General features: G+C 41.0%; 1 protein-coding gene across 2 annotated transcripts in view; it reads right to left on the bottom strand.

The window, feature by feature from the left end:
• Positions 1-3,741: 3,741 nt before the first annotated feature.
• LOC116067076 (leucine-rich repeat-containing protein 30-like) overlaps positions 3,742-12,500 on the bottom strand; it is a 13,720-nt gene continuing 4,961 nt past the window's right edge. Inside the window, exons 4-8 of one of the 2 annotated variants that reach the window (XM_031323391.2) lie at positions 7,801-7,932; positions 6,937-7,071; positions 5,769-5,902; positions 4,005-4,053; positions 3,742-3,919 (exon numbers count right to left, since the gene is read on the bottom strand). In XM_031323391.2, the coding sequence (XP_031179251.2) occupies positions 3,755-3,919; positions 4,005-4,053; positions 5,769-5,902; positions 6,937-7,071; positions 7,801-7,932 (615 nt within the window). In that variant the 3' untranslated portion in view covers positions 3,742-3,754. The remainder of the gene's footprint in view (positions 3,920-4,004; positions 4,054-5,768; positions 5,903-6,936; positions 7,072-7,800; positions 7,933-12,500) is intronic. The other variant, XM_035998200.1, reaches the window with a different exon arrangement.

Here is a 12,500-nt window from a genome sequence, read left to right as displayed (position 1 = left end):
TCTCTAACCTGTCTGTCTCTCTCTAACCTTTCTGTCTGTCTCTCTCTCTCACTAACCTGTCTGTCTGTCTCTCTCTCTATCCTGTCTGTCTCTCTCTCTCTAACCTATCTGTCTGTCGCTCTCTCTCACTAACCTGTCTGTCTCTCTCTCTAACCTGTCTCTCTGTCTGTCTGTCTGTCTCTCTCTCTCTAATCTGTCAGTCTGTCTGTCTGTCTCTCTCTCTAACCTGTCTGTCTCTCTCTAACCTTTCTGTCTGTCTCTCTCTCTCACTAACCTGTCTGTCTGTCTCTCTCTCTATCCTGTCTGTCTGTCTCTCTCTCTCTATCCTGTCTGTCTCTCTCTCTCTAACCTATCTGTCTGTCGCTCTCTCTCACTAACCTGTCTGTCTCTCTCACTAACCTGTCTGTCTGTCTCTCTTTCTCACTAACCTGTCTGTCTGTCTCTCTCTCTCACTAACCTGTCTGTCTGTCTCTCTCTCTCTAACCTGTCTCTCTGTCTGTCTGTCTCTCTCTAACCTGTCTGTCTGTCTGTCTGTCTGTCTCTCTCTCTCGCTAACCTGTCTCTCTGTCTGTCTCTCTCTCTAACCTGTCTCTCTGTCTGTCTGTCTGTCTCTCTCTCTCTAATCTGTCAGTCTGTCTGTCTGTCTCTCTCTCTAACCTGTCTGTCTCTCTCTAACCTGTCTGTCTGTCTCTGTCTCTAACCTGTCTGTCTGTCTGTCTTTTTGTCTGTCTGTCTCTCTCTCTCTCTAACCTGTCTGTCTCTCTCTCTCACTAACCTGTCTGTCTCTCTCTCTAACCTGTCTGTCTGTTTGTCTCTCTCTCTCTAACCTGTTTGTCTGTCTCTCTTGCTAACCTGTCTGTCTGTCTCTCTAACCTGTCTGTCTGTCTGTCTGTCTCTCTCTCTCTAACCTGTCTGTCTCTCTCGCTCACTAACCTGTCTGTCTGTCTGTCTCTCTCTCTAACCTGTCTGTCTGTCTGTCTGTCTCTCTCTCTAATGTCTCTGTCTGTCTCTCTCGCTAACCTGTCTCTCTGTCTGTCTCTCTCTAACCTGTCTGTCTCTCTCTAACCGGTTTGTCTGTTTCTCTCGCTAACCTGTCTCACTCTCTCTCTAACCTATCTGTCTGTCTCTCTCTCTCACTAACCTGTCTGTCTGTCTCTCTCTCTAACCTGTCTGTCTGTCTCTCTCTCTCTATCCTGTCTGTCTCTCTCTCTCTAACCTATCTGTCTGTCGCTCTCTCTCACTAACCTGTCTGTCTCTCTCTCTAACCTATCTGTCTGTCTCTCTCTCTCTCTATCCTGTCTGTCTCTCTCTCTCTAACCTATCTGTCTGTCGCTCTCTCTCACTAACCTGTCTGTCTCTCTCTCTAACCTGTCTGTCTGTCTGGCTGTCTCTCTCTCTCTCTCTCTCTCTCTCTCTCTCTCTCTAACCTGTCTGTCTCTCTCTCTAACCTGTCTGTCTGTCTGTCTGTCTCTCTCTCTCTCTCTCTAACCTGTCTGTCTGTCTCTCTCTCTCACTAACCTGTCTGTCTGTCTCTCTCTCTCACTAACCTGTCTGTCTGTCTCTCTCTCTAACCTGTCTCTCTGTCTGTCTGTCTCTCTCTCTAACCTGTCTGTCTGTCTCTCTCTCTAACGTGTCTGTCTGTCTCTCTCGCTAACCTGTCTCTCTGTCTGTCTCTCTCTCTAACCTGTCTCTCTGTCTGTCTGTCTCTCTCTCTCTAATCTGTCAGTCTGTCTGTCTCTCTCTCTAACCTGTCCGTCTGTCTGTCTGTCTCTCTCTCTCTCTCTCTAACCTGTCTGTCTCTCTCTCTCACTAACCTGTCTGTCTGTCTCTCTCTCTAACCTGTCTGTCTGTCTGTCTCTCTCTCTAACCTGTTTCTGTCTCTCTTGCTAACCTGTCTGTCTGTCTCTCTCTCTCTAACCTGTCTGTCTGTCTGTCTCTCTCTCTAACCTGTCTGTCTGTCTCTCTCTCTCACTAACCTGTCTGTCTGTCTCTCTCTCTCACTAACCTGTCTGTCTCTCTCTCTAACCTGTCTGTCTGTCTGTCTGTCTCTCTCTCTCTCTCTCTAACCTGTCTGTCTGTCTCTCTCTCTCTCTCACTAACCTGTCTGTCTGTCTCTCTCTCTAACCTGTCTGTCTGTCTGTCTCTCTCTCTAACCTGTTTGTCTGTCTCTCTTGCTAACCTGTCTGTCTGTCTCTCTAACCTGTCTGTCTGTCTGTCTCTCTCTCTCTCTCTAACCTGTCTGTCTGAATTTATTTAATAAATCTGAAACTATTTGTGTATAAATGTTTGTAGTGTTTCTTATTAAGTCCCTATTGGAACTGAAGGAATTATTATTATTATTATTATTATTATTATTATTATTATATTATTATTATTATTATTATATTATTATTATTATTATTATTATTATTATATTATTATTATTATATTATTATTATTATTATTATTATTATTATTATTATTATTACACCAAATGAATTGGCTTTTTGAGGGGCTTAACATATTCAAAAACTCACCAAATTTGGCGGTCACATCAAGTCTGGTGAAAATTTACGTATTTTAAGGGTTTCGGGAATAGGCGCACAAAAATGTCTCGCTAGCGCCCCCTACAATGTTAAATAAATTGAGCCCCTGCAGTGGTACACATATGTAACATGTCAATATGTACAAAAAACGTTATTGGAGCCATACCCTAAACCCATTTCCACATGTCGTTCTTTAACGAACTCCTCCTAGAGATTTCATCCGATCAACTTCAAACTTGGTCTCTATCATCCCAACACCTTAAAGATGAAAAGTTACGTTGTCGTATCTGCCCGAAAATTCTCACAACTGACAAGGGTCCAGGCCTGAGGACACCTACAGGCCAATATTTACTTTTGGTCATAGCGCCCCCCCGCTGGCAACAGGAAATGAAACTTATAATGTGTGGTCTACATGTGATAATGAGCCGCCCCCCATACTGTAACCACGCCCACTTACTCAGGCCACGCCCTTTCATAACATTTTAACCGTTTAAGGTAGAGTCTTGTGTGAGGTATCGTTGAACTCAGCAGGGAGTTCCCTTTTCATTGGTGACGATTTGCGGTGTCTGAGTGCCGCGCAAATGCACGGTCACAAGGAGCGGCGTCCACCAGTAACCCCGACGCGCGCAGAGGCGCGAGGGCCCGTCCATCGCTGCTTGCAGCTTTAATTAATAAATAAAACAGAAACTCTTCACACAGAAAGGAAATAATTAATAATAATATTTCAGGTGTTTAATGAGACTCTCTGTTGCCCCCTGCTGGACAGAGTCAGCAACTACACACAGCTGATTATAATACATTTACGGGTCACGTTCATGTAAAACAGATGAAGCTCAGTCAATAACTCAACAAATAACTTCAACAGGGAGACACACATATATATATATATATATATATATATATATATAATATCCAGAACACAACATGTGTTCTTTACAGAGAAAAAGGAAATTATTCATCACAAAATTATTCAAAAAATTATTTATTCCAGAGGTAAATCTCCTAACCTTCATGTCTGTTTTCAGGTCAACTATCAAACTACACGGCCTGAACTATGAGCACTCTGGAGACTGTTTCAGACAGTTTGTCTCTTTCCTGCTTCAACGTGACACAAAAGCAGCTCAGAAACACTTCACCCCCCCTTCGCTCTTAGAGAAGCCACGAAAGCGACAAAAAATATCCAAAAAGTGCCAGAAACACTGAAAAAAGTTAAGGCCCACCCCCAGGTGTTAATAAGCCCCGCCCCCTGCCCTCAGGTAGCTGAACAGGCTGCTGAGCCCCCCCCCTTCCAGCGCCTCCCTGACGGGTTTCTGCAGCGGGTTGTGGACGAGGTGCAACCCTTTATCCAGTGGATGGACGGCAAGTCTCTGGAGACGGGACAGACGGAACAACTCCTGGAACAGAGGGGAAGATATACAACGTTACACACTTCCTGTCTCCTAAACACAGGGAGGTGAAGATAATTAACGTGACACACACCTGAGGAACGTCCTTGATGTCGTTAAAGTCCAGATTCAGCAGCTCCAACCTGCAGAGATCAGATCAGCTGTTTAGTGTCGGCCAGGTGTATGAACTCAGAGACTTGAGACGTGACTTGGACTCGAGCTCAGAGACACTGCCGGCAGTCTGACTCAATGACCCATCTGATTGGTGAAGAGCTAACCAGGAAACGGGGAGCGGGATGAGCGTGACTAGAGTCTCTCAAAATCTGAGTAAAATCTTTTAAACTGACCTTTGTTGATCTGAAATGAAGACAGATTCAGCAACTGCACGGCCTATTTCTCTCTTCAAATGTTTTCAGAAACACGTTTCGGTGAACTATTTTAGTCCAATATGAGATCGTAATCTGAACGAGCCGCCATTATGGTCAGGGAGCAGCCAGACCCACGTGACGCGTTCGTCCAATCAGCTGCCGGTTTTCATTTTTGGGCGACAATCCAGATCAGCGCCGCCTGCTGTTATGGAGACGTATTACGTCTGGTCTCTGCGGTGTGTTCTGAGGAACTTGTTGGACCAACTCAGGGAGACTGATCAGTCAGACTGACTTTACTGCTGACGGTCAGTCGTCTGGTTGGTGTGTAACTGCCTTTAAACACTCCTGACTGTTACCTGGTGAGGTAGAGAGACTGTTACCTGGTGAGGCAGCAGAGAAACTGTTACCTGGTGAGGTAGCAGAGAGACTGTTACCTGGTGAGGTAGAGAGACTGTTACCTGGTGAGGCAGCAGAGAAACTGTTACCTGGTGAGGTAGCAGAGAGACTGTTACCTGGTAAGGCAGCAGAGAAACTGTTACCTGGTGAGGTAGCAGAGAGACTGTTACCTGGTGAGGTAGGTGAGAAACTGTTACCCGGTGAGGTAGTAGAGAGACTGTTACCTGGTGAGGTAGGTGAGAGACTGTTACCTGGTGAGGCAGGTGAGGGACTGTTACCTGGTGAGGTAGCAGAGAGACTGTTACCTGGTGAGGTAGCAGAGAGACTGTTACCTGGTGAGGTAGTAGAGAGACTGTAACCTGGTGAGGTAGCAGAGGGACTGTTACCTGGTGAGGTAGGTGAGAGACTGTTACCTGGTGAGGTAGCAGAGAGACTGTTACCTGGTGAGGTAGCAGAGGGACTGTTACCTGGTGAGGTAGAGAGACTGTTACCTGGTGAGGTAGAGAGACTGTTACCTGGTGAGGTAGCAGAGAGACTGTTATGTGGTGAGGTAGCAGAGAGACTGTTACCTGGTGAGGTAGCAGAGAAACTGTTACCTGGTGAGGTAGAGAGACTGTTACCTGGTGAGGTAGCAGAGGGACTGTTACCTGGTGAGGTAGGTGAGAAACTGTTACCTGGTGAGGCAGGTGAGGGACTGTTACCTGGTGAGGTAGCAGAGAGACTGTTACCTGGTGAGGTAGCAGAGAGACTGTTACCTGGTGAGGTAGCAGAGGGACTGTTACCTGGTGAGGTAGCAGAGAGACTGTTACCTGGTGAGGTAGCAGAGAGACTGTTACCTGGTGAGGTAGCAGAGGGACTGTTACCTGGTGAGGTAGCAGAGTGACTGTTACCTGGTGAGGTAGGTGAGAGACTGTTACCTGGTGAGGTAGAGAGACTGTTACCTGGTGAGGTAGAGAGACTGTTACCTGGTGAGGTAGGTGAGAGACTGTTACCTGGTGAGGTAGAGAGACTGTTACCTGGTGAGGTAGGTGAGCGACTTTTACCTGGTGAGGTAGAGAGACTGTTACCTGGTGAGGTAGGTGAGAGACTGTTACCTGGTGAGGTAGCAGAGGGCTTTGGGCAGAGAGTGGAGGCTGTTTCCCTCCACGATGAGGATCTTTAACTCCACCAGAGACCGGATGTTCTCTGGCAGATTCTCCAGACGGTTACAGGAGAGGTGGAGGAACACCTGCACACACACACACACACACACACACACACACACACACACACACACACACACACACACACACACACACACACACACACACACACAAACACACACATAGTTGTCACTTTTTTCAATGTTATTTTGTGGCTTTTTTGACATGTTTGTTGATATTTTCTATGTTTGAGTCCCTTCTGACCAGGGGTCCATTTCAGAAAGCAGGTTTCGTGACGTTATCCGTCCTCATATCATAACATCCACCATCGTGGACATGCTTTTACATCCCAGCAGATTCTTTGTGTCACATTATTTTTTTTGCAAACGGCAGTTTTCTTTACAACATTGGTGATGTGGAGCATTTTAGTAAAGCCACTGCAGAGCTGTCAGAAAAGTGTGACTCGCTCTGAAATGTTTTATAAACATTTTTGTAGTGTTCCCTGGACACAAACCAGTGAGAGCCATTAAAAAGAATTAAATGATTATAAATTATATTTCTGTTAATGATCATGGTGCTGCAGGCTCAGAATGGGATTAGTATCTTACTTTTTCACCCGCAGGATTGTACCTAAATGAAATACGTATGTGTAGCCTACTACCATTCCAGCGTTCACCAGTAATATTATAGGTTACCTGTGATTAAATATGAAATTAATACTCTGTCAATGCTTACGCATTTACTCTAGCAGTAATTTTCTCCCACACCAATTCTCTCTCTTTAATAGCAGCCGCTGTGTTGCTTTTTTTTAAACTAAATACATGTTCAAACTCGCTGTTTGTGCGCATAAGTATTTCTGACAACCAGTTTGTTTGTGGTTGTTACCATGGTGAATCGTAGTATCACGGCTCCATTCATGCTGCCTTTTTATAGTGGTGGTGCACGCGCTTAACCCTGAGTGAACCTATTCTGAGTTGATTGAACTCAAATCAGCTGTTCTGGAACCGAAAACTCAGAGTTTCCATCTCAGGGTAAATCTACCCAGAGATCAGGGTCAGACCCAGAGTCTGTTAAACCTCCTTCCTGACACGGGGCCCAGGTTCAGAAGGCCGTGCCGTACCAGAGCCTTCATGCTGCCGACGCAGGCCGGGAGGTACGAGATGTTGTTGTGGCTGAGGTTGAGTTTCTTCAGGCGGGTCAGACTGCAGAGCGAGTCGGGCAGCGAGGACAACTGGTTGTTGGCCAAACTCAGAACCTGAGAGACAGAAAGTACACTTAACGTCTCTTTTATTCCAATCCAACAACAGTCAACATTTCAAACATGAATGCACCCGTTACGTTGTATTTTAAAAAGCCTTTTTTAACATCGAAGGCAGGGGACTACAGATGAAAAATAGCCTTTTGGCTAATTCTGGCTTTTTTAACCCATGGGAAATCATGCTTTTTATTAATTTGCTCTGTCCGCTTCCATAAATAAACTAAACTCAAACTTAAACAGCCACTTTAAACTGTCCTACGTGTGTCTGCCGGTGTTTCAGGAGCATTAAAAACTCTTCTCAGGGTTCAGAAACTTTACTCACCGTAATATCACAAAAAAAAGACAGAAATGTTGGAAAGAGTGACAAAAAAGTCAGAAAAAAACATCAGAAATGAAAAAAAATGCCTAAAAATTTTGAAAACAGTTTTAAATATATCAGCTGAGCATATATGTGTCTGGATTTGAAAGCAGTAGTATTTATAGCATAGTGTAACATAATATTAGCAGTATACACTTTCAACTGTCCTCTGTGATTCTGTGTGTGAGAAAAACTCTTCTCAGGGTTATGTATGAGGGGCCATCAGGGACATTATTCACAGTTACATCACATATAACTGAAACACTCACACACACAATACTGAGAAGCAAGGATTTCCCGTGTCAGATGTGTGCGAGGTGATTGGGAATAATGGCCCTGATGACCCGTCATATATTCAGCAGCAATACCTCGAGTTGCGTGCACGCTGCCAGCTCTGTAGGAACTTCTGTCAGTCTGTTTCTGTAGACGAATAAAACTCGGAGTTTCTTCATTCGTCCGATCTCTGCCGGCAGACTGCTGAGCTGCACACAGACACACAACTTTAAATTAACTTTATTAAACTGACACACAGACACAAACACATCCAGCGCTCACATCAGGCTTAATAAACATGCAGACAAAAAACACAGACAATGCTTTCAGAGCCAAATGATCAGCATGACGTTTGAAGGAAATACGGAGGAATAATGTTTACGTTTCCATCAGCTGACAAGTTGGATCGATGGCTTGTAATATTCTGCTGAAGAGGGAGGGAGAGGGTTGTCTTTGGGGATATTTTTGCAGTTCGGTGGTCCGTGAGTTTTTTAATTGTGTAAGTGGTCTTTTGGTCTGAAAAAGTTTGAGAAAACACATCTGTAGAAAAGCTGAATATTTCAACATGACATCATGACTTCACGTAAACATACACGCCACTTTCCTAAAGCCAAGTGGCGTGTTATCTGGACGCTTTTTGAGCTATCTGCGTGTATGTCTACGCTGTATACAGCGGACGACAGTCTGCAACGTCACAGCGTAAACATACACGCCACTTTCTAAAGCCACGTGGCGTGTTATCGCGAGGGTTAGGTTTAGGAAAACAAAAAAACATGGAAAGGAAACGTGCCACGCGGGACCCTGATCCCCGGTCTCCTGGGTGAAAGTCTTGTGTTTTACCCATCCTCCCCCCCGACCAACCTCCCTACACAGATTTTCTCCCTTTCATACTACTCGCTACGGTGTCAGTTGATAAACACGCTAAAAAGCTGATAACACGCCAATAATGGCATACGGATTGGTGTGTCGTACATACGCCACTTCATGACATCAGTCTGAACATTTAAACCATGACTTTGACTCGCATACCAAGCAACCACATCTATACAATCCTCTCACTCCTCAAGCACACACAATAGCACTGAAAAAGTCAAAGTAGGATCAGGGTGGTCTTCGGTCCCACATCTCATATCATATATACATCTCATGTCATATATAGGCCTACATCTCATATCATATATACATCTCATATCATATATAGGCCTACATCTCATATCATATATACATCTCATATCATATATACATCTCATATCATATATAGGCCTACATCTCATATCATATCTACAGCTCATATCATATATACATCTCATATCATATATACATCTCATATCATATATACATCTCATATCATATATAGGCCTACATCTCATATCATATCTACATCTCATATCATATATACATCTCATATCATATATACATCTCATATCATATCTACATCTCATATCATATCTACATCTCATATCATATATACATCTCATGTCATATATAGGCCTACATCTCATATCATATATACATCTCATATCATATATAGGCCTACATCTCATATCATATATACATCTCATATCATATCTACATCTCATATCATATATAGGCCTACATCTCATATCATATCTACATCTCATATCATATATACATCTCATATCATATCTACATCTCATATCATATATACAGCTCATATCATATATACATCTCATATCATATATACATCTCATATCATATATACATCTCATATCATATATAGGCCTACATCTCATATCATATATACATCTCATATCATATATACATCTCATATCATATATACAGCTCATATCATATATACATCTCATATCATATATACATCTCATATCATATCTACATCTCATATCATATATACATCTCATATCTACATCTCATATCATATATACATCTCATATCTACATCTCATATCATATATACATCTCATATCATATCTACATCTCATATCTACATCTCATATCATATATACATCTCATATCATATCTACATCTCATATCATATATACATTTCATATCATATATACATCTCATGTCATATATACATCTCATGTCATATATAGGCCTACATCTCATATCATGTATACATCTCATATCTACATCTCATATCTACATCTCATATCATATATACATCTCATATCTACATCTCATATCTACATCTCATATCATATATACATCTCATATCATATCTACATCTCATATCATATCTACATCTCATGTCATATATAGGCCTACATCTCATATCATATATACATCTCATATCATATATACATCTCATATCTACATCTCATATCTACATCTCATATCATATATACATCTCATATCATATATACATCTCATATCTACATCTCATATCTACATCTCATATCATATATACATCTCATATCATATATACATCTCATATCATATCTACATCTCATGTCATATATACATCTCATGTCATATATAGGCCTACATCTCATATCATATATACATCTCATATCATATCTACATCTCATATCATATCTACATCTCATATCATATATACATCTCATATCATATCTACATCTCATGTCATATATACATCTCATGTCATATATAGGCCTACATCTCATATCATATATACATCTCATATCTATCTACATCTCATATCATATCTACATCTCATATCATATCTACATCTCATATCATATATACATCTCATATCATATATACATCTCATATCATATCTACATCTCATATCATATATACATCTCATATCATATATACATCTCATATCATATCTACATCTCATATCATATCTACATCTCATATCATATATACATCTCATATCATATATACATCTCATGTCATATGTACATCTCATATCATATCTACATCTCATATCATATCTACATCTCATATCATATATAGGCCTACATCTCATATCATATATACATCTCATATCATATCTACATCTCATATCATATCTACATCTCATATCATATATACATCTCATATCATATCTACATCTCATATCATATATACATCTCATATCATATATACATCTCATATCATATATACATCTCATATCATATCTACATCTCATATCATATATACATCTCATGTCATATATACATCTCATGTCATATCTACATTCCCAGTTCACAGAAAACTACGTTACTGCCTGACAAAACATCGGAAAAAGCATCAAGAACGTAAAAAAACACGAAAACCTGAGAAAGTTGACCATTCACTGACATCTTCTAAAATTCAGAATTTTATCTAAAAAATGTGACTTTTTCAAAAAATAATTAGATTTTTTTTCTCTTTTTTTGTCGCTATCAGCTACATTGGTTTGCATTAAGCTAGCAGTAAACCCCACATTAGCTGCTAGTGTTAGCAAACACTAGCTAGTCTGTTAACATGAATATTTGCCAGCCTCCAAGTTTGGAAGCTAATATATGCATGATTCCCTGGTAAACCCCCATTTGGCTGCTACATTGTTGTTACAGTGTTAGCAAATGCTAGCTAGTCTGTTAACCCTTGTGTTGTCTTCCCGTCGTCGACTGTGCAACTTGCTGTTTTTCTGGGTCAAAATTTTAAATTAGAACTTTTTTTTTTTTATCAACATTTTGTCACTTTTTCCGATGTTTTTGTTGATTTTTTTTCAGCATTTTGTCGATTTTTTCCTGCGTTTTTTAAAGCTTTTTCCGACATTTTTGTAATTTCTTTTTTCAAATGCTATAAAATTGAATAGAACACTCAAATTCAATGAAAGTAGTGAACTGGTCATATATTTTACTTGTGCTTACCGCTGTATGGAACCATCCACGTTACTTTCCTTGACAATTTGTTTGAAAGAAAGCCAAATTTCTGATAGAGAAACTTTAAAAAAAAAATTGATTAAATTTGACCCGAGGACATCAGGAGGGTTAACATGAATATTTGCAAGCCTCCAAGCACAGACGTCACACTTTAAATCCTACCTGTTGCCTCTCACCATCCACTTATTTGACTGCAGTCCATCTCGTGACATGTCAACCCCCAACAGCTTTTTTGCTTTATCCATCTTTTTTCCATAGACGACAACTCACTACTCGTACCTCCTGGCTCAGCGACTCTCCCTCTTCTGTCAACATTCTATGTCAACATTCTATGTCAACATTCTATTTCAACATTCTATCTCAACATTCTATGTCAACATTCTATTTCAACATTCTATTTCAACATTCTATGTCAACATTCTATTTCAACATTCTATTTCAACATTCTATGTCAACATTCTATTTCAACATTCTATGTCAACATTCTATTTCAACATTCTATGTCAACATTCTATGTAAACATTCTATGATGGAATCTTATGACATAGGTCGCCTACTCTAGCCTGTTAGACCTCTAAAATGTTATATAACATTGAGGAAATGCAGAAATGATTTAGAAACGCACAACAGCAGCTAGATATAGAAAATACCAAAAAAATAATTTTTAATTTTTATTTACATTTTTTTTTTTAGTATCGCTTTGGCGCCCACCATGGTGCTGTGCCCATATGGGCCGCATATAGCCATACCCACTTTTTGCGCCACTGGGTAGCGGAGTAGATGAAGCTTTAGGTCGAGAACGTTTAACGAGTTAAATCTCTCAGTTAGGATCAGACAACGATCACTAACTCAGGACAGAAGAGTGAAGTTTGCTGGAGGACAGAAACTGGATCCTGGAGGATTGGGGGGGCGGGGGGGGATTATAATCTTTATATATCAGGACACAGCAGCTGGTGGGGGGGGGCACACTGACAGTTACAGTAGTCTCACATGTCCAGA

This window comes from Sander lucioperca, chromosome 23 (genome assembly GCF_008315115.2).
Source record: "Sander lucioperca isolate FBNREF2018 chromosome 23, SLUC_FBN_1.2, whole genome shotgun sequence".
Lineage (NCBI taxonomy): Eukaryota > Metazoa > Chordata > Actinopteri > Perciformes > Percidae > Sander > Sander lucioperca.
This window is presented reverse-complemented; position numbering and strand designations above follow the sequence as displayed.